This window comes from Pezoporus wallicus, unplaced genomic scaffold (assembly GCF_028554395.1).
Source record: "Pezoporus wallicus isolate ANWC-B61680 ecotype Strahan unplaced genomic scaffold, APGP_CSIRO_Pwel_v1 contig_3486, whole genome shotgun sequence".
Taxonomy (NCBI): domain Eukaryota; kingdom Metazoa; phylum Chordata; class Aves; order Psittaciformes; family Psittacidae; genus Pezoporus; species Pezoporus wallicus.
Window position 1 is genome coordinate 1,623,571 of NW_026642292.1, and position 22,761 is coordinate 1,646,331.

General features: G+C 36.5%; 1 protein-coding gene across 13 annotated transcripts in view; it reads left to right on the forward strand.

Moving 5' to 3' along the window:
- CEP128 (centrosomal protein 128) overlaps positions 1-22,761 on the forward strand; it is a 140,147-nt gene that overhangs the window by 69,474 nt on the left and 47,912 nt on the right. For all 13 annotated transcript variants that reach the window (XM_057428443.1, XM_057428444.1, XM_057428445.1 and 10 more), the window contains 2 exons: positions 11,841-11,890; positions 14,467-14,490. In XM_057428443.1, coding sequence (XP_057284426.1) covers positions 11,841-11,890; positions 14,467-14,490 — 74 coding nt within the window. The remainder of the gene's footprint in view (positions 1-11,840; positions 11,891-14,466; positions 14,491-22,761) is intronic.

Genomic DNA, 22,761 nt, shown 5'->3' on the forward strand with positions numbered 1-22,761 from the left:
GATGTAGTCTGTGATGTGATCAGACCACATCTGGTGGAACGGGAACACTTAGTGCTAGCACCACTTCAGCTGGGGGTGCACTAGCTTCTGTTGGGACAATAATTACACAGTCATCAGTACCAAAACTAGCTGATTAAATCTGACTCCTTTAAGTGAAGAACTTCACTGTAGTATAAATGTACTATTAGACTGGTAGGGTAGAAGTTTCTCAGCCTCTTGTAAAATGTAAAGTATTTGTTCACTAGTAATGTAGGTAAAATTTTCTAAAATAAAATCTGTTCTCATGGTTTATTTATAATAGGAATGCTTTTGCCTGCACTGGGCACTAGTTGTCAGTGTTACTGCTCCATGAGTAATCAACACCTATATGCATTATAACAGTTGCATTTCATAGTAGAATCAAGCCATTACTGAAACACTGGCATTTAAGGCCTTAGAAGCATTGGTAATCTTAACAAACTGCTTAATGGCGGTAATTCATGAAGGAAATTGTATCTACATGTATTTACAATTGAGTGATTCACAGGTCAACAATAGGTTGCTGAATTGAAAGGGGAAACTTAACATATGTTTACTCACATCCCCTGGTCTGGACCTTTATGTGGTGTGTGAAAAGTCATATTTACCCTATCACAGATGATAGAATTCTGTACAAACTGTGATTAAATATTTTTTAAAAGAAGAGTAGCTGCACCTATTACAAAAGAAGCATGAAATCATTGTGATAGATGCTCTTCAAGACAGTACCAAGCCCAAGAATAACATATGGACTTTCTTTGAAGTGCTGTCATTTCTCTTTACTGATACTTTTCATCTAGAGGAGATTCTGCTTCTCACATGCTGTTAAATTCATATTTGTGTAAACTGGTAGGAGAAAAAGCAGCTACCTGTCAGACTATTTTAGAGGTGATGTCAGTATGGTTTCTGAAAACTATTTACTGATTAGATTTACAGCACATTCACCTAGCACTCTTTTGAAACAATGAAAATATCCTTTTTAAATCTTTGCAGGACCAGAAATTCTGAGTGGGATCAGACTTCCATAAAACAAATATGTGCTTACCCAAAATAATGTTATTTAAAAAAAAAAAAGAAAAAAACATATAACCTAGTGGCCAGTAACTGCTGGTTACTATTGCAAGTTACTATTTTTCTCTCCTATATATTAAACCTGATAGACCAGTGTCAAAGGGCTCTCTTTCAGCACAATATGTATTCTATTTGACCTTTTGTTCCGTTACTCCAGCCAATGACTTATTTGTGTATTTCAGTTGCTAAATGCAACCAACATAGTAGATGGTTGCAAAAAGCCAGTGAAGCAAGTTGTTTCCCATCCACATCAATATTTTCATTGTGACTTGTGTTTTCTTTGAATTTTGTGAGTATCAAAATAATTTCTAAATTCAGTGGATCTTAGTGATCTCAATTATCTTTATTGTTAGGGCTTTTAATCTTATGCTTGCTCATAAGAAACTCTGCATAGTTGTAACTGAAAAGAGACTTTTGTGATTATAGTCAAGCCTTGCCAACCTAAGGATAGTATAAAGAAAAAGTTGGAGTATTTGTATTTTGATAGATAATTTCGGTATCCAAAAAAAAAAAAAAAAAAGCATTGCAATGTTCTCCAAGTGTATGTGTGTTAATGAGTTCTCTTTGGGATATGCATCTTTGATAACAAGCAAGGTCAACTTTGAAACTGCTTTCTCTAAAATTCAGGTAATATTTTATTCAGATAATATTTTAATTACTGCATTTAGTGGTACTAAGAATTTTGTTTGCCATGAAGAAAGTTCTCTTCGCACAGAAAGAAAAAATTTGTCTTCTTACCCATGAGTAGAAAGAGATAGCCCAGAAGCTACAAAGACTGGAATTTCACAGTTGTTATTGTTTGGGGTTTGGATTTTGTGTTGATTTGAAGTGTTGAAGTACAGTTACATGACTATGTTCCTTATGTAAGAAGAGGGCACAGGCAGTAACAGTGCTGTTTTTTTCTGCTATATTTTACCAGGTTTTCATCCTTAACTTACGCATGTTAAATGGAAAAAAAAAAGTGAGATATTGACACTTTAGCCTTCTGGCTTGTTTAATCACTGGCATCTTTATTAAGATTGCTGTGATGACTGTTGACAGATACAATTTTACACAAGAGACAAAGAATGTTACAAGATGGGAGTGGCGCACTCCCATTAACTGCTCGTAGTTTGTATCTTTTTTGTGTGTGTGTGTGTTTATATTGATTTGAGGATAGATTCAACTAATGAGTGTATGACTTGTTTTTAATCTTCACAGCAACCTTCTGGTTGCTGCAGAGCTATGGGTGCAGTTTTAATAAGCAGGTATTCAATTCATAATTAGAAAATGACAGCATCCTGAAACTCCAAACTGTTTTCAAAGCAACCAAAACATACATTAAAAGTAGTTGAAAAAATATTATTTTTGGCAACTGCATTTTTAGTATCTGGTGTGCCTCATTTCAATTTTCATGGCAGAAACCATGTCTTTCAGGTAAACTTTTGCTTTACTGCATCAATTTTCCATGTTTTTATTCCGTGGTTTTTGTTTGGGATTTTTTGGTTGGTTGGTTGTTTTTTAGGTTGGTTTTTTTTTTTTGGTTGCTTTTTTTTTTTTTCATTTTGCCACTCTTGGTGTCTGTACATCTTGTTTTCAGACAAGAAAGTTCTTTCTGTTTAAATTATTATTTTATTGTGAAATATATTTAAAAAGTAAGAAACCATTATATAGAGGCATAAAGAGAGCTTTAGCTAGTAGTGGTTTTCTTGGTCAGTAAAATCATTTAGTTTAGTAAGGGTTTTGAAGAAGAAAAACAATGGTGGTGTCATCCGAAATGTCAGCAGATGATGTAGATTAAAGTCCGTAGTGTAAAAACGTTCTCTCACATAGGAGATTTAAGACTTCCTGCCAAGGGAAAATGCCTACTTAGGATAAAGACAAGCTCATTGATTAATGAGGCTGCCAAAACCTGAAATGCAGGTGATCTGACTTTTTATGCTTTTACATCTCTCTAGGGGAGAGTTGAGCAAATAATGTTTTGAAAACAAAGGTTTTCTCTAGCTCTGCAGTTGTGGCTTCCCAATTTTTCAGTGCTTCTGTGAGTCAATAGCTATATGCTGTTGTCCCAGCTGTGTTGATTTTAATGTACAATCTTGCTAGATTCTAGAGGAGCCCCTTGATTCTATTCTGGCTGGAATTCAGCTTGCATATTTGGACACTATTTCAGAGAACAGATAATACCTGAAATGCCACCTCTGAACTTATAATAGTGATGTTTAGAGAAGTTGTTTAGAGTTGTTAGCAGTTACTTACAGAAGACATTCGTAGCTCTAGAAGACAAATCTGCTTAAAGGTATGCATTGCCATACACGCAGTTCCTCTGCCAGATACAAAGATGTATTTGGTGCTTCTTGTAAAGATGGGTTGGTATACATCATTAATGACTTAAGAGCCACAGTAAGGTCTCTACATACTATCCACTGCATCTGGAGAGGAGACAATTTGAATAGAATGGCACACATAGTTGTTCTGTTCCTCTGCTGTAAATTCATCTAGCCCTTTCACCTTTTCCTCGTTCTTTACACCTTGTTTCTCTTCTTACAGAAATCCTTCTTATTAAACCTTGTTGGTACTTGAACTTCGGTTGTTTTGGTTTTGTGCACTTGTTCTGTGGACTTGTGCAAAGCATTTGACACTGTCCCACATGGCATCCTTGTCTCTAAATTGGAGAAACATCAATTTGATAGGTGGACCACTCGGTAGATAAAGAACTGGCTGGATGGCCGCACACAAAGAGTTGTGGTCAGTGGCTCAATGTCCAGTTGGAGACCAGTAACGAGTAGTGTCCCTCAGGGATCGGTGTTGGGACCGGTCTTGTTCAACATCTTTGTCGCTGACATGGACAGTGGGATTGAGTGCACCCTCAGCAAGTTTGCTGCTGACACCAAGCTGTGTGGTTCGGTTGATACCCTGGAGGGAAGGAATGCCATTCAGAGGGACCTTGATATGCGTGTACGGTGGGCTGCCAACCTCATGAAGTTTAAGCATGACGAGTGCAAGGTCCTACACCTGGGTCGGAGCAATCCCAGGCACAGCTACAGGTTGAGCAGAGAAGAGATTCAGAGCAGCCCTGCGGAGAAGGATCTGGGGGTGTTGGTCGATGAGAAAGTGAACATGAGCTGGCTGCAGTGTGCACTTGCAGCCCAGAAAGCCAACCGTATCCTGGGCTGCATCAAAAGGAGTGTGACCGGCAGGTTGAAGGAGGTGATCCTGCCCCTCTACTCTGCTCTTGTGAGACCTCACCTGGAGTATTGTGTGCATTTCTGTTGTCCTCAACATAAAAAGGACATGGAACTGTTGGAACAAGTGCAGAGAAGGGCCACGAGGATGATCAGGGGACTGGAGCACCTCCCGTATGAAGACAGGCTGAGGAAGTTGGGGCTGTTCAGCCTGCAGAAGAGAAGGCTGCATGGAGACCTCATAGCAGCCTTCCAGTACCTGAAGGGGGCCTGTGAGGATGCTGTTGGTGGACTCTTCATTAGGGACTGTAGTGATAGGACAAGGGGTAATGGATTAAAACTTAAATAGGGGAAGTTTAGATTGGCTATAAGGAAGAAATTCTTTCCTGTTAGGGTGGTGAGGCACTGGAATGAGTTGCCCAGGGAGGTTGTGAATGCTCCATCCCTGTTGGTGTTCAAGGCCAGGTTGGACAGAGCCTTGAGTGATATGGTTTAGTGGGAGGTGTCTCTGCCCATGGCAGGGGGGTTGGAACTAGATGATCTTAAGTTCCTTTCCAACCCTAACTATTCTATGATAAAGGCCTCTTAAAAATGTGTAAGCAGCACATTGGAATCTGTAATTTTTTGTCTGATGATCTTGTATTTGCTTCCTTCAGTAGTTTCTCACTTTGATTCTTTATTGATGCATATACACAAAAATGAACTATCTCCCACACTTCATGTAGAAAACCTCTCTATTTTTTCATTTGTTCCAAGCAGATGTTTTAAATTCTCCTTACCAATTCTATAACTCCTCTCTCCCTACCATCAGCTGAACTATTACAGTGTCTGCCTTACACTGAAGGAAGTAAATTAGAAGCAAGACTTAACGCAGGTAAAGAAGTCTTTGACAGTCCACATATGTTTAAAATAAAAGGCATTTTTGCATAGTGCATGTTTTAGTTATGGAAGCTCATTGTTGCAAAATGTTCTGGCATCCAAAACAAAAAATAGGTTAAATGAAGAAATAGTCAAGTTCATGGAGGTCAGGTAGACCATGGATGGTTCAGATGCGGTCCTTTTACTTAGGAATTCTCTCAGGTGCTTATTGCTGTAAACTGCCATTAGAGTAAGTTATATTATCTTTTTTTTTTTTCCCCCTATTGTTTTAATATCCACTTGTGAAGTCGGTCGTAGGCTGCGTGACTTTAGGCCTGACTCAGTAAGATACCACTAATTCCTAAAAGTCTTGTAAATCTCAGGAGCATGAATACGAATAGAAAATTCTCTGAGAATCTTAAGTTGCATTACTCTGTTGTTCCTCGCCCCCTCAGATGATTACATTTCCCTTCTGAGCCTTACCCTTTTCCCAAAAGCCATTGGCTTCTTTGCAAGTTAGGCCAGGCCGGCACTGGCGATGTGAAGGTTTAAAAGTTGTGCTACAAAATATCAAACTTGCCTAAACCTCTGGGAACAGAGAGAAAACACGGTATGTTCTGTTTCCTGCATAATGGTAAGTCTGTTAGGGAATCTGAACAGTGGACTGCTGTTCCATTCTCTCAGCTTCAGGTACCTTTTTATGTTATGATTGTGGGTGCTGCTTCAGGTTAATGCAAACAAATGCACCACTACAGTTTTAAGAATCTGCTTTGAAATTCCACAGCAAAAATGAAAGTGTATACCAAAAAAGTATCAAAAGAATGAGCTGATAAAAAAAAAAATTTCAAAGTTCTTTGTATACTTATGTGAAGTATATTATTTTGAAATATTTGCTGTGTTACTTACTGAAGAGTACAGTAACTAATAAATGGCTAGAATTTATAAAGGCAAAGAATATGGCAAAAGGGAATTCCTTTTTAAAAAATTTATTCCTTTGAGTTTGGAGGTCTTTTTACATGTGGATGAGAAAACTATTGATTTAGAAACAGAACAGCTGTTTCAGTCTTGGTGGTGATGAGCAGTGCGTTGGCTGCAGTGGTGATAACTGAATTATAGTCTTTAAAGATAGTGGAATGTGTTCAGTGTTAATATAACAGTTTGCTAACAGAATAGAAAGCTCTAATCAGTATTAAAAATCACTTGAGACTTTGTTTAGCAGCAGCTACAAGAAAAAAAAGAAAAATGCAGTGGCCATTGAGTTCTGCTGTGAAAACGATTAAATGAAAGCTATAAACTACCTGAATACAATTCCAAAAAAGGTAATAGCTTTTGAGATTTCTCCTTGCTTTATCTTCATTTACTAAATTTATGAATGCTAATAATGAAACTAGCAGGTTAGAAATATTCTATATCATAGAGATACTTGGTGTATTCAAATCAAACTATCACTTTTGGCTTGGGGTGAAAGTCTCGAGTCAGATATGCTGGCAACTTCATAGATAATCTTGAATAGTTTACACCTCATAAGCTATGTATGCAGAATTGAACTGAATTGCAGATATGAACTTCAGAGTAATCTGAATCACATTTTAGGGTTTTTGACTATATGACTAGATATTTGTGACTATAAGAACTGATTTTATGTACAGTTCTGTATTTGTGTATTTCCCTTTGCTAGAACAAGTTTGTATTAGCAGGTACCAAGTTTAAATTCTTAGTACAATCGTATTTCTAAATACAAATCAGGTATTGATCCAATTTGTTGACTTTTCTCTGGCACTTCAGTCTTCACAGAGAATGTGAAGCAGAATGTGTTCTGTTGCTACTTTCAATTTCTAAAAATGGGAAATCCAGTTCCTGCTTCATAATGAGTGAAGGCTGTTCAGTGTTTTTTTTCTGAAATAAATCTGTGATTTTTAGTTCAAATCGTTGGGAAGTTGATTGCTCCAGGTAATACAATGTCAGTGTCCTGTTTCCCGGTGTTGTTACTCCCAGCAGAGGGATAAAGGAGTTGAACTGCTTTCTAACATTTTAGTTAGTTATTGGCACATTAGTGGTTACTCCCAGCAGAGAGATAAAGTAGTTGAACTGCTTTCTAATGTTCTAGTTATTGGCAAATTAGTGGACCAGATAGTATGAATAAGATAATACAGTTGTATTTTACTCATTCCAGTCAATAAATATCTGCTCCTAAATGTATTTTCTGAAACTTTCCTCTAGCAGTGAAAATTACAATTGGGGTATGAGGGTGTGTGTGAGAAAAAAGTCTTTCTCAATAACTGCACACCTTTTTCCTCACTTGTCTGAGAGTTATGATGGAATATAAAATCATAGAATGGTTATGTTAAAGATCATGTAGGTCCAACCCCCCTACCATAGGCAGGGACACCTTCCACTATACCAAGTTGCTCAAGGGCCCCATCCAATGTGGCTTTGAACAATGCCAGAGATGGGGCATCCACAACTTCTCTGGTCAACCTGTGCCAGTGTCTCACCACCCTCATAGTGAAGTTTTCTCCTAATATCTCATATGAATCTCCCCTCTTTCAGCTTAAAGCCATTCACCCTTGTCACATGCCCTTGTAAAAAGTGTAAAAAGTCTCTCACCACCTTCCTTATAGACCCCTTTCAGATACTGGAAGACTGTTATGTCTCTCCCTGGAGCCTTCTCTTCTCCAGGCTGAACAAGCCCAACTCAGCCTGTCTTCATAGGAGAGGTGTTCCAGCCCTCTGATCATCTTTGTGGCTTTACTCTGGACTCACCAGGGGAGGTACATGTCCTTCTTTTCTTGGGGGCCCCAGAGCTAAACTCAGTACTACAGGTTGGATTCTCATGAGAGCAGAGTAGAGGGCAAATAGAGCTTCTCATTAGTCAATACCCAGAAGTCCTTCTCCTCAGGGCTGCTCTCAATCCAGTCTCCACCCAGCCTGTAGTTGTGCTTGGGATTGCCCCAATCCAGGTGTAGGACCTTGCACTTGACGTTGTTGAACTTCATGAGGTTTGCATAGGCCCACCTCTCAAGCCTGTCCAGGTCCCTCTGGATGGCATCCCTTTCCTTCAGTGTGTCAACTGCACCAGACAACTTGGTGTTGGCAAGTCTGCTGAGGGTGCACTCAGTCTCACTGTCCATGTCACTGACAAAGATGCTAAACAACAGTGATCCCAACAGTGACCCCTGAGGGACACCACTTGTCATCTCCATTTGGACCTTGAGCTGTTGAATGCAACCATCTTCATCTCCAGGGTAATATTTACACTATTTTGCAGCATACTGTGTTGTTTCGGTGTCACGCAAACTGCAAAAGATAATAACTTTTATGGAATGTTTTAAACCATAATCTGTGTATTTCCTGGAAGTTTTGTCACATAAATTTAAGCCACTGCAAGGACACTTGGTGCTTATTGATGAGTAGTTAAATGAGAGAGAAACCTTAGATGATCTGGAGTTTAACCACTAAATAAATTATTTTTGTAAGACTACACAGAAGTAAATCCCTAACTCTGCAGACAATATCCTGAACTTGCTGTTGGTTTTGAGTTGTATTAAACAACTGAAACACTTGATTCTTTTTTAATCGTTTTAGTTTACAGTTCGCAATAGGATTGCGAGATAAAAAAAGCAAATATTTTGATGAATATCTCTATTTCTAAAAGTCATTTCTCTTGTTGTCTTTCTCCATGTATTATTCATCTTTTGGGAAGAAGCATCAATGCCTGAAGGTGATTTTGTAATGCTTTTTCATTAATGTTGTTTTTTCTAGACAATCTATACATTAATGTGTTCTGCGGCCCATGAGAATAATGATACATCACTTTTGGAAAAAAAAAACCACCAAAATCAAAAAAGAACCCTATGGTTGTATTAGGCCTTGAAAGGTGACCATAGCAGGATTGTTAACAAATGTAGAAACTCATGCGAGTGTACAACTTAGGTTAGGAAAAGAAAGAATTACAAAAACTCGGAAGCTGTTCATAGGATTAACAAAAGGAGCCTCCATCAGGGCTAATGACCAGCTTTGCTGTATCACAGACACAGTGAATTCTCTATCTTAAATTTACTGAAATATTATTTTCTGGCACTAAATATGTAAAATATGTTTACACAGGAACTTAAATATGGGAGATGTTTTACAGATTAAGAAATCTGGAGAGGGACTTTTTTACAAGGGTATGTGACAGAACAAGGGGAAATAGCTTTAAGCTGAAAGAGGGGAGGTTTGGATTAGATATTAGGAAAAAATTGTTCACCCGGAGGGTGGTGAGACACTGGCACAGGTTGCCCAGAGAAGCCATGGCTGCCTCATCCCTGGCAGTGTTCATGACCATGTTGAATGGGGCCTTGAGCAACCTGGTCTAGTGGAAGGTGTCCCTGCCCATAGCAGGGGAGCTGGAACTAGATGATCTTAAAGATCCCTTCCAACCCAAACCATTCCATGATTCTATGAACTTTTCAGATCAAATAAGCAAAGACATTCTGTCATTATACATAGCAGTGTTTAACAGAATTATACAATATGCTGTATTTTTATGAGACTTTTTATATAGCTCTTTAATATGTACTGCTTGAATTTTTTTTTTTTTTTGTATTTAGCTTTGGAGCAAACATGCTATTATTTTGGATGGAGTACTAAATGGACTCATCAGTTTAAATGCAGAACTTGGTTCTTGAACATATAGTCATTAAGGGTGACATATATATTGTCAGTTAAATAGCACTTCAGTACCTACCTGAAGTGGTAGGTACTCATGGGGACAGAGTATTATGTATGTCCTGCAGGACAGCCAATTTAGGCAGTGGTTCAATAAAGTAAATGGTTTCTAGATATCCCTAATTTCAGATGCAGAACTTTCAAATCTAGAGGCTATTACCAGAAATTATCTCTGTTTAGCTTAAATTTACAAAAGGGCTTTGAAAAGAACATTATAGGAACATTCCTTAGAACAGTCATATCTGTACCAGAGTCTCAGATATTGCATTAGAATGAAAATAAAGTGAAGTATAAGATTCTTCTTTTGATCAGATGGAACATGTGGAAGAATCTTTCATTTGTCATCCCTTTCTCATAGATTTATTCTTTCTCCCTCATTTTTTTTATTTTTTTTTTTTACAGCTGGTATTACAATACAAATTTTTATCAACTCAGAATACGGAAATATACCTAAAGATACAGGGCAGCCACTTTCCAAACCCATATTCTTGTACTAACTAATGTTGATTGCAGCACATTTAGCTATAAGAATTTATATAGTAGTTGAGTTATTGCACTGGAAAGCATACCAATAATTCAGAAAAACGTAGATGTGCCAAAAATAAAGTGAAGAAATGGTCATTTTATTAATTTTAAGAAAAGATTTTAAAAAAATGCATAGACGCTAGGACGAAAGAACAGCAAGTCAATCAATATCTCTGCTTGTGAAAGAAATAACTAAAATTTTGTATGTGTTATGTACATCACATTTAAAGGACTGGTGCCTGAAAATAAGTCTCAGATAATCTGCATGCAGACACAAATGGAGAATGAGCTATGAGAAAAGAGGTAGTGGGTTAGGGTGCTCACAAGGAGGCTTTATAATGAGAGAAGGAATAAAGAAAAAGATTTGAGAAGTAAAGCAAAGAAAGCAAATTAATGTTGGTAGAATAATCATTTCCTATTGTAAATTACTGAAGCTAATCTGTAATAACTGAATATTTATTTCTTAAGTATACACAGATACTTTCAGTTAGCTGTTCTGTACTTGGATGCTGAGGTAATTCACAGTCAGAATTCAGTCCTATGAGGTTGTCAAAGCTATTTCATAATGCCATAACTCTCCTAATTGCTAGCAAACTGGAGCATATCTTGATTCAAAGTCAGTCTCTGGCTTAGTTAAGGTGGTGAACTTCTGGTAGTTAAAATAGTAATAAGCCTGCAGCATAGTTTTTAGTTTTTGGTTTTTTTTTTACTCTCTATGAGGTTATAACTTTAAGGTTTCCCAGAATTGTAAATATGATGCACTTGATCAAAACATACTTTTAATCATAAATATATGTGAGCAAAATAAAATAGAAAAGCAACTTATGACATATCCCACAGAACTCAAACTTCTAACATGTAATGTTACTTATATGCATGTATGTGCCAACCTATATAATTGTCACACAAATGAATACAAGGTATTAGGATTTTATGTTGTAAAGATTACAACAAACTTTTCGAATATCTTTATTGTAGTGAACTGGCTGTTTCTGTTTTCAAAAGTATTCCATTTTATTGAGAGAAGGTCATTACTGTAATATTAGTCAAAATTCTCTGTACTCATTTCCCAGGGGATGTTATTTGGTTGCTAAAAATATAACCTGGAGTAATTTTTCATATATAATTGAATACTTTTGATGATCCGCTTCTGCTTTAATCAGTTTTCAGAGAGAATATTTTTGTTTTTTTTTCTTTTTTTCCCAGCCAATTCTACAAACACACTGAAAGATTGATTTATGTATAGGCAAGTTTTTCTGTGAATTTGAATGCTTCCCCCCAGTTAAACTGTTTTCCTGTGGCTGTTTTTAGTTAACCTCAACAGCCCATGCTTGGAAACAGTCATGTCACTGGCACATTTAATCAATTAGTTTAATCAGATGAAAAGGAATGTTGTGAAAGCTGTGAAACAAAAAACTCACCGTTTCATGCAGTGCTTTTTCTGTCAGGCCATGAGACAGGAAGTTGAATTTACAAGTTCAGTTTTTCATTTTACAGAGCTACTAGAGAAGACCCTCAGAAGAGAGGAAGAAATGGGAGCTATCCAGGTATACTTTCTATTTAATTAAGTAGCTACAGTTTTTGTCACCCTTCGAATTACTAAACTGTATTACAACATTATGTTTTTCTGACCTGCCTTGTATCTTAAATTCTTTGGAATTCTTTGGAAATATATGCAGCCAAATACAGACCTGATAGCTAGTAATAATCCCTACTAATGAATTTCTGCCCACCAATTAAGTTGCACATTAGAGAAGATTGAAGTAGTCAGCATTCTCCTTATGAGTCAATAGGTCTAGTCCATCAGTGAAAAGAGTGCTGCTTTCAAGTCCCACTCTGTACTCAAGTTATGTTGTACTGCTGGCTTCACTGAAACTATGTGACATGGGGCAGTGCAAATCTGCATTCAGAACTGCAAAAATGCCAATTCTACTGCTTGGCTTAGATTTTCTGAGCTGTGTTGTTTTCTCCTGTATCTCAGAATAAACTGAAAGTAAAAGATTTTAAGTAAGTATTTTAAATCTCTGAAACATTAAATGTCACCTTCCTGAGGAAGAAGAGACCAGTCAAAATGTGCTAGGACTTGATACAGTATAGTAATTCCTCATTGTATGTCATCTAGCACTAAAGCTGCTTGTGCTAGGCACTTTAAATTTGCACTTAAAAATTAAGATTTACCCTAAACTCAGCTTTGGAATAGTATTTAAGCATTGCAGTCAAAGAAAACATACTCCTTTGAAATGAAAATGGCTAGGAAAGCAAAACCAAGCTGGAATGTCTAAATTGTGAGGCTCTGAAAGCTATTAGGGAGGGTAGTGCATGTATTCTTCAGAATAGAGAAGGGAAAAGAAATTTTTAGCAACAAATTACAGCAGACAGTACCCAACATGAGTATAAAAATATTTAGCTACAGCATGAAGAGTATCAATGAAGCAACTTTCTGTAAGTATTCTGGAAGCAGGACATTTATGAAGGAATTAATGAAGGTAAGGGTGTTAAAGAAAATGAAATTACGTATTGACCTGAGTTTTGACCATAAGAGTTTGTTTGAAAAGATAAGCTTTCTCTTCTCGCATCATAAGGAGAAGGCATTTTGAGGGCTAGATGTATCAAAAAGTGTAGAAACAGTTTGATCCAGTAAGAAGAGACAAGTTACACAACACACCAATCCAGCTGTTCCTTGTTCAAACAAAAATCTTGGCCTAGCTTTCTGGCAGCTTAAGTTCAACAAGGCTGAGAGCTTGTCTACGCAAGCAGTTTACACAGGTGCATATCTAGTTACATCAATGTAAAAAGATCTCTTTTCATGTGAAGCAATTCTGCATCTGCTTTCATGTGAAGCTCTATAGTTGACAAATTGTTCTAATGATTTACTTCTGATTTAATAAGGAGTAATTTTATACTGCAGAAAGTTGCATTGTAATAGTGTCTTGTGTGCGTACATGTGCTTGCCTGTATTTCCGATGGTCTGTCAAGCTGCTGATCAAATTGCTTTATGTCCTTTCCAGTCTTGTGAATGGCAAGAACTGTTTCTGGCTCCCAAATTCTTCCATTGGAACAAATTTTTGTTGTATGTGTCAATTTCTTGAGTGTCCTGAAGTCAGTTCAGACTTATCTAACTGTCTTTGGATGCTGCAGGAATAAATCCAGATTATTACAATCATTTTTACCTGTTAGGGAGTGATAGGGCAGGAAAACATATAAGGATTCTTAGCCTAATCCACCCAGGAAGGAAAAGGGAAAAAAAACCCACACAAAATCTTCTCCTGTACTTTCAAAAACGTAGTATTTGAGCAAGGTAAGAATTCCTGTAATATCTTAATGGTCAGGTACTCCAAATGTACCTGACCAGGACTCAATTAAGCACTTGAATGTACATTTTATTGAGTTACTTAAAATACCATTCCTAGTTAGGTCATTAGTGCCAGAGTACATGATCTTGAATTTACTGGTTTTATATCTTTCTTAAAGATTCTTTTAAATGGAAAGGGAATATTAAAATATATACAGTGAATTTATGAATTCTGGGTTCTCTATATTTTGTGCTGGATTAAAACAGATACAAGCTTGCTTTATTTTAATTTTATTTTCATCTAACTTTAGACTTTGACTAACGTCATCTTATTATTAAAAAAACATTCTTCAGAACTATTTCTGGATAACAGAATAATGATATGGAATTTGCTTGTTAGTTTTTGAAGGAAATGCCTAAAAGAAAACTAAACCAGATGCTAATGTGACATGAACTCCAAAATATGCCAGATTTACAGTCATAGATAGTCGAAAAAAGAAATCAAACATTGGGATACATAAGAGTAATATCAACAATATTGAAAATCAAATGGTACTATTTGAATAAAATAAATCATTGAGTAATTTTTTAAAATTCTTTCTTACCTTGTTTCTGGGGAGTTTCTTTTCTTTAGAACAAATTTCTAAAGAGAGATAGTGTGATAAATGGGTCAGAGGTCCAAGTAAGTACAGTAGTTCCTATTCAGTGATATTTTTACAAAATACCATGCATATGACCAGCAAAAAACCAAAATGAATCCTTTTCATCATTGTTCAACTTGTGTTGCATTTATATTCTTTACTTTCTAATGGCATCTAACTTTATTTTTAGGAACGTATTATGGCCTTAGAAGTGGTAAGTTTCTTAAATTCATTTCCAAACCAATCACAATCACATTCATAATTCTTCTAACTGATGAAAAACATTGGGTTTATGTATTTTGGGAAGAAAAAAAGAAAGTTGCAGTTCTGGGCTTTTAACTGTCGTTTTACTTTTAAGAGAAGGTGTAATATTTTAACACTTCACCTTTCTGTGCAGGTTTTTACTACAATAGTTGAGCACTAGTTATATGAATTACAGTGTGATGTTTTTCTGTACAGTTCAATCCTCATCCTTGTTTGAGCTGTACAAAGGACGTTATTTTTCTGTTGCTAACACTTCGAATGTTTGGGGTCCCTTTGGTAGGTCTAATGATTTCATGTACATGTGCTTTTTACATATTTATGGTGGGAGGGGCAAACAGAATCAGTTCATTTGCTCACATCAACACTGTAACTAAAAGCATGAAGGAATACCATTTTGTTGAGTAATTAATATAAATTAATATAATTTAATAAGATAATAAGTTGGAAGCACCAAAGCTTTCATGAATGTACATGCCATGAATGCAGCTGTTCCAAGCTTTTAAGAGTACCCAGGTGAAATAGCAGGGGTGAGTCTCGTCTTGTCCTAGCATTTCTGAACCATGCTGCTTTCCTCGTGTAGGACATCCCACAATAGTATGTATCAGGCCTGTAGTTTCTTCCAAATTTAATCCCAAGAAACCAGTACTGAGACAATATCAAGGCTGCAAATACAAACTTTTATATTTGCTTGTGCAAATTATTTTGTCCTTCCTGATTGTATCTAAAAACAGCTTCCCATTTCAAAAATATATTTTATACATATTGAATATGTTAAAAAAAGCTGGCATTCTCGCATAAAAGGCCCTTTGTAAATGAGAATTCTCGAATTCCTGCCTTGTGGGACTAGAGAGCTGATGCTCAGATTCAGTATCCTGGCAGTGAGTGTATCTCAGTATCCCGTGTGAGTGTAAAGGGTTGCCAGGACATTAATTCTGTTCAGTAGCATCGTTTATTCATGGTTTGCTTACATGACAACCGGTCAGGCATGTATCCACTGCCATCCATTTGTCATGAACTGTGAGTTAAACTGCCTGCAAATGCCTTGTCTTTTCTGCTTCCAGAGCTCTTTTAACACAGGCAGAGGTTAATTGCTTGCAAATAGCCCAACATCAAGAAAATTCAATCCTTATTTTGTGACAATGTTTGTATTTTTTCCTGGAGCTTTCCTACTCTTTATACTTTTTATTTCTCACACTTTAAGTAGGAAGATTTGTAAGTTATTGTTCAGATAGGACTATTATCATCAGTAAAACATAATTTTCTTTCTCAATGCAAGTTGGGACATAACACCTGAATGCAAATTTGTGATGCTAAATCCGAGAGCTTGAAATCAGTCACTGCTTTCATTATTGCTGATATTGGAAGATGTGTAATGTGAAGTCCTGAGATTGCAGGCAAGAAAATATGGTCATCACTAAGGCTGTTGAATGCTCCCGTGGCACTCATTTTACTTTTACCATGAAGTTCCTCTATGATGTGAAGCAAATCACTGAAACAAAATTTTTCAAAGACTGTATATTACTTTGTGTCCTCATGTTCTGGGTATCTGACTTTGTGACTTGAGGCCTGATTTTCAGAAATGTGAAGGTTTAGTAATAGCTAAATTCAGTGACAGTTCTGTCTATGTATTTTGCTAAGTATACTCAAAAGTCAGATGTTAGATATCTGAGAGTGAATACTTTTTAAAATATAAGTGGTTTTGACTTTTATATCTGTTTCAGTTCTGATGATGACAGCATTATCTCTGTCTTGTTCTTCCCATTCACTGATCTTAAAAATGTGCACAGAGTAATACTTAAGCAGTCTGAATGTGTCAGGATGAGCTAAGATAGAAAAACCCTTGAGCAAAAGAATGAAAAAGGCTTTCCATGTAAGGGAACTTCAAAAATCCTTATACTTTTAGTGTGTATGTCTACATAGCTCTATATCTGTGCAGCATTTATAACAATGAGTACGTAATAATTATTGTACACAGATATTTGTATAATTTTCTTATCTGCCATTTTGAGTCCTCAGAGCATGACATCCGAAAAGTACAACCACTCACATATTTTGTGATTTAATTCAGGTGATAGAGAATGGAAATGGAACAGAGACATAAGGTCTCTAGTCAAATTCAAGGTCTCTATTCAAGTTCTTGAATTAAATTCAGACAGAATCCTTAGTGAAAAAAATATTTAAGCTTTGTAAAAAAAGTATTTCCTTAGGAAAATTTTGTCGGAAAGGTGGCGGTTCATGAGATTCATGGAATACGAGTTATGAAAAGGGGCAAGAGAGGAAAAAACCAGAACACACACATATATAAGTTATATATAATGCATAGGAAAGCATCAACCCTCTAGAACTGTTTTCAAACTGTGAGACCATGGGGTGGCTGGGTTAGGAATTTCATCTGCATTTTCTTGCACCACATTCTTATTCTGCCTAATCCTGGGAAGAAACTGGTCTGCACAGGAATAGATGGAGTTTAGTGCAGAACTGTGTGAGATTTACCACAAGTATGAAGCCTCTTGCACACTTTTTAAATTGCTTCTCCCCGCATATACCTTTTTAAGCAACAGAAAAGACATGTATCTCTAGCAGTAAATGCAATTTTTAGATCTTTAGATTAAGATTTTAATCTAAACAAGCTGCTTTACACAATGACCTGAAAATTATGTATGTGTATGTATTCTGAGAGGTATGTTTGACAGCCTGCCCTCCTCTGTTCCTCTACAATTTACTCATTTCTGCCTCCTGCATGTGCCAGTAAAATTGTAGTAGTCATGGGGTGAACTTGGCAATTTAGGCAAGAAAAAAAAGAGGGGGGTGTGTGTGTGGAAGGAAACGTGTTAGGAACCTAGTAGATTCTTTTCTGAGCTTTGGATGAACAGACCTTCCAGTCCTAGCTTAATCTAACTCTGATTTTTATAAATTGTGGGAAACTAGGGGAGTCCCTTGCATCATCTCTGAGCTCTGTGAGCTCCTTCTCCTCTCTGCAAGCTGTTTGAACTGTAAACTCCTTCTCCTACCCATGCCTCATCCTGTCCTCTGTACCCAATATTTTTTTGGATCTGCTTTTTCCTTAGCCAATTCACTTGACTCCCAAGGAAATTGCTTTATTGCCATCCTCCTTCAGCACATGACACCTGATCCGGTCACTCTCTTAAGGAACCTGCGAACAAATAGTACCTATCACAGGAAGCTTTTGGATTTTCTTTGTCTGTTTTTCTTTAATCAGATCAGTTCTAAAGTATGATTCAGTAGATAGGTACCCAGCTTCTTGCTCCAGCAGGGTGCACAGGACAGGAGCAGAAGGTAAGAAGGAAGAGCAGGGGTATTTAGACAGACTCACTGATCTATATAAAAGGAGCTAAAGAGCTAAAGAATCCCAGTATATTCTGGAATAATCCTTCAGCTCATGAGAAGTGCCATGGGAGTAACAAGTACAGGAAAAACAGATTTTGGGAATTTAGAGATTGTGTTTTGTTTGGCTCTTTTTGTTTTTAGTTTAGTTTAATACTGCTTATTAAAGTGAATTTAATTATTACATAGCTATTAACAACTAACTTTCATGATTACTTTGGTAATCAATTATGTAGTCTGATGTTTTGCCAGAATGAATACAGTTTATCTTTAAACAAGGTGATTTGTTTTCTCTTGAGTGTAGCATAGTTCTTACATACAGGATTTGCCTGTGTATTGTTTATAGACAAACATGTACGATTTTCTTGGAAAAAAAGTCTGTATTTTATTCTTAGATGCACTTTCCATTGAACCTACTTATAAAGAGGTCAGGGTGTATTTTGTTAGGTACAAGCTGCTGTTATGCCATGCTTTACAGCCTTAGTGGGTTTCTGTAAACTACATCATGTTCTTTGTGAGCATAAGCTGCAAGTCAGATTGCTCTGCCTTAGTAGTTCTAGTCTGACATCAAGACTGGGAAACTTAATTTGAAATCAACCATGTCCTGAAGCTATTCCAGTGAACATATGCATTTCATATCCTTTGATCAATAAGACAGTTTGCTGCTTTCAATAAAGAACTCAGAAGTGAGGTTAGCACTTGCTCAGAATACTTGGATCAGACTTTCTGGATATGATTCAACTTTTTGTTACAATGTCATAAAATCTAGGTTAACTCCAGTAATGCTGTAAGTATTCTGCAAAATTGTTATGTAATGTGAATTTCCTTTTCAGTATGACCATTCATGTATTTTATTGTAACTCAGATTTTATGTTCATGGAAGTAAGGTTTTGAATACCAGTAAAAAAAATTTCTGTCTGCATGCACTCAGCAATATAAAAGCTATTAGATTCTTCTACTGTAGTAGCAGGTTCAAATTTGCATCAGTTTTCTCATTTATCACCCTATTTAAAAAAAGAATTGAAAGAGTAACAATGCCCAATGCATTTCCCAGAGAGATTATCTGAGTGACACCATCTGTTTTAGTGCTCTCTCTCTCTCTGTGTTTTCTTAGTGTGCCTTCCTTCAATAAGTAAATCTTGCTTTCAGCTCTTGAGATTATTTCATGGTTGTCAAGCTTTGTATGTATGAATGTTTAGGAAATCTTGATTCTGAGAGTTAATGCTTTCTTCTCCCCTTGGTGTTTGCTTCTGTAGTGTCTTGCCAAAACTACCATTACATCAAAGGCTTTCTGGTTGTCCCAGGACAGAGCCATTCTTTGATCTTATAAAAAAGACCGGGAGAGGAGCAGCAATCTGAGAACTTCTGTCCTGCCTGCCTCGCCCTTTCCTTTCCTTTCATGAGCAAACCAGTGTGTCACTTCCCTTTTCTGGGGATGGAGAACTTTCCCAGGGTTCCTCAAGTCCTTCCTCTGCTCACTCGCACCAAGTAACTTCTGCTGCCTGATGGTGTTTGCTGTTAGCTTCTCCTGATGCTCACCTTCCTCTTCCCTTCTTCTCCCCCTACACATCTGTTGTTCTTGTTGAATACCTTACTACTTATGCATCCTGTGCCACCTACTCTTTGGTGCTTTACTTATTATTTTTTTTTTTTTTGCTAATACGCCCACCTCTGCTTATCCTCCACCAACATTTTTTTTTTCTGTAAAAGAACTTGTTTTGCTTTGAAGAGTATGATTTTTCTTTTTTTCTTTTTCTTTAAATAATTGCCTTTATCTCCCATTCATACTTATTTCTCACTTTCTGGCTAATTATGGGATTTAGAGTGAGAACCAAAAAAATGCTGGAAAAAGTTATAAGATTCTGCACAACGTTTCTAATTTATGGATTTCATTTAAAGCTGTGTACTTGCACAAAATCCACAAACTAAGCATATGTATATTTCCAATGTCACCTCTAATTCCCCTTCCCTCAAAACCTGATATATAGCATAATTTTTAAATTACTTTCTATTAGAAATGTTCACTGTGTTGTAAAAATGAATTATTACATGTAAGAAATAACATCTTGTTACAAAATATATACTTGCAGTGAGACTTTGAACACTAACTTTGCAGATAACTATGCTCAAGAATATCTTACTGTGTTTTTGTTAAAAAATATTTAAAATACTGGCCTAAGAATTTATTGCTAAATTGCCTTTAAGGGGCATTTATAACATTAGGGACACAGACATCAGTTACACCTATCAATGTTACTATAGATTTTTTTTCTCTCATTTCTCTCATTTCATCTCATCTAAAGATGTGCATCTTTTGATTAAAATGGGGAAATCTGTAATCCAAATTCCTAATTTATTTTCCTACTCTGACACTGATTTTGCTATGAATCCTAGCTTAAATCACTTCTCTCTGTATTTCAGTGTTTCTCAGCTGTGAAACTGAGCAGTATTTCTTCTTGTGTTAATTGAATTTTTGTAAGGCTTTCTGGAAGGCATGATGAAATATTGTTAGCATGCAAAACATAAACATAAATTGCATGTAAACATTTTTAGCTTGCAAACCTCCATAAAGTTGAAGATAACATTCATGAATGAATGACAGAGAAATCTTTATACCTTTTAGGAATGTGTGCCCACTAACATTGCTTTACTTTAGGCATGCTGCCTCTTGTCTTGTATTCCTTTTAATTTCCAGTAATTATGTCTGGATGTTTTTGATCAAAATCTTAGCAAAAGGTAAAGAATAGATTCTCGAAAAGAAATCCTGTGGACCTCTAGTAGTACTCGGAGCAGTAGCAGATGATTCACAGAGAGCTGGCTTGCCAAAAGACTGCACTGTCTTCTCCACATTTCTAGCTGCTAGTATGCATCAAACAACTAAAAATTCATGAAATGTTTTCCTAATATTTTTCCATGTAAACAATTCACATAGTTACCGCAGGGATCTTATGTGCTCAAGAATGAGAGATGGTCCATGACATTGCAAACAGGAAAGGAAGCATCCATGGAGCTTTCTTAATTAAAATGTGGTCCACCCCATACAAAAACATCTGGAGTCTAAATTAAAAGCTTGGTTAGGTTGACATTTGCAATGCTTTGTTACAAAGGTATTTTGGTTTTCATTATTATAAGTGTAGATTTTGCTTGGAAAAAAATAATTTTGTTAAAATCTGTATGAAACAATGTAGTATAGAAAAAAAGACAATTGAAATTGCATGTCGTGTGACTTGACAAGTTTTTATATATTGCCTATCTTTGTAAAGGTAAATTGATTTCTTTTGTATTTGTACCTATTTGTATTTTGTGTAAATTTCTACAAATTTGTATTTTGTATTACCTATCTTTGTAAAGGTAAATTGAGTTCTTGATGTGCTGAAATTATAACAATGTTGTAATTGGAGTAATGGTATTTAAAGAATACAAAAAAGTGGAATTTAAGGATACAAAATACGTTTTTTGTTTTCTCTTAAATTCCCTCTATGCATATGATGTACAGAACGTTCTAGCTCCTGTGGAATTTGCCTGGTGCATGAGTCAACAGAGAACCTCAGGTGTAGAATCCTGCCTTGGGTAAAAGAAGAGCATATGGTGTATCAGTCTAGTGCTGGAGATAGAAGTTAACAATGCACAGTTTCACAGATACTAGCAGGAAAAGTAGAGGATCCCTGAACACATGTTGGGTGTATCCTATTCTTGCTATTTAAGTTGGAGCTGTTCAGCCTGAAGAAGAGAAGGCTGCGTGGAGACCTCATAGCAGCCTTCCAGTATCTGAAGGGGGGGCTATAGAGATGCTGGGGATGGACTCTTCATTAGGGACTGTAGTGATAGGACAAGGGGTAATGGATTAAAACTTAAACAGGGGAAGTTTAGATTGGATATAAGGAAGAAGTTCTTTACTGCAAGGGTGGTGAGGCACTGGAACGGGTTGCCCAGGGAAGTTGTGAATGCTCCATCCCTGTTGGTGTTCAAGGCCAGGTTGGACAGAGCCTTGGGTGAGATGGTTTAGTGTGAGGTGTCCCTGCCCATGGCAGGGAGGCTGGAACTAGATGATCTTAAGGTCCTTTCCAAACCTAACTGTTCTATGATTCTAAGTATTCAACTTGCTAAGGCCATTTTAAATAAGTCATTGTAGGTCACCTTTACCATTATATCTTTCATCTGAATTGTGAGTAACTGCCTGCTGACATGCATTGCAGTCAGTTAAAATTACAATCACATTTAATCTTTTTATGGGTATTCTTTGGGGATTAGCTCTAACTAGCACTTAAGTCAGTTCTAATTTTCAAAAATGTCTGTGCAATACAGCCAGCCATTTGTTTTTACATACCTCAGAAAAGAAAGGAGCTCTGTACTTGAAAGTCAATGAAGCTTGGTTTCTGGTTTGTTTATGTGTTTTCAATACATCAATTCTTAAAGGCAAACTGTAGGAGGGTATAGACAAACCCAGTTTGATCTATTTGCATTTAGCATTGCAGCTTTGAGCCAGAAAATGAAATGTGTATTTGATTTTGATTTAGATCTGTCCCTTGAGACAGCGTGAAGCTGTCTATCACCAAGAATACATCCATATAGGAGGATTAACTGTTCACATGCAGTTTAAACGTCAAAGAGTTTGTATGATTTAATGAAAAACGAGTAATTTGTTTTATTATTCTCTGTGAAAACATAGAACGCCCCTTCTCAAAGTAAATGATTTTTATTTTTAAAACAAAGATTAATAGCACTCTATGGAAGAGTCTGCTGTGAAAGTAAAATGTCCTTAATATGGTTTCAGTCAGTACAATTGGTGTTTCTTCCTCTTATCGGTACCATCAGTGCACTGTATCAGTACCTTCTGTTCCCTGTTAAACAATGAGCAGACAGATGTGATTGCTGT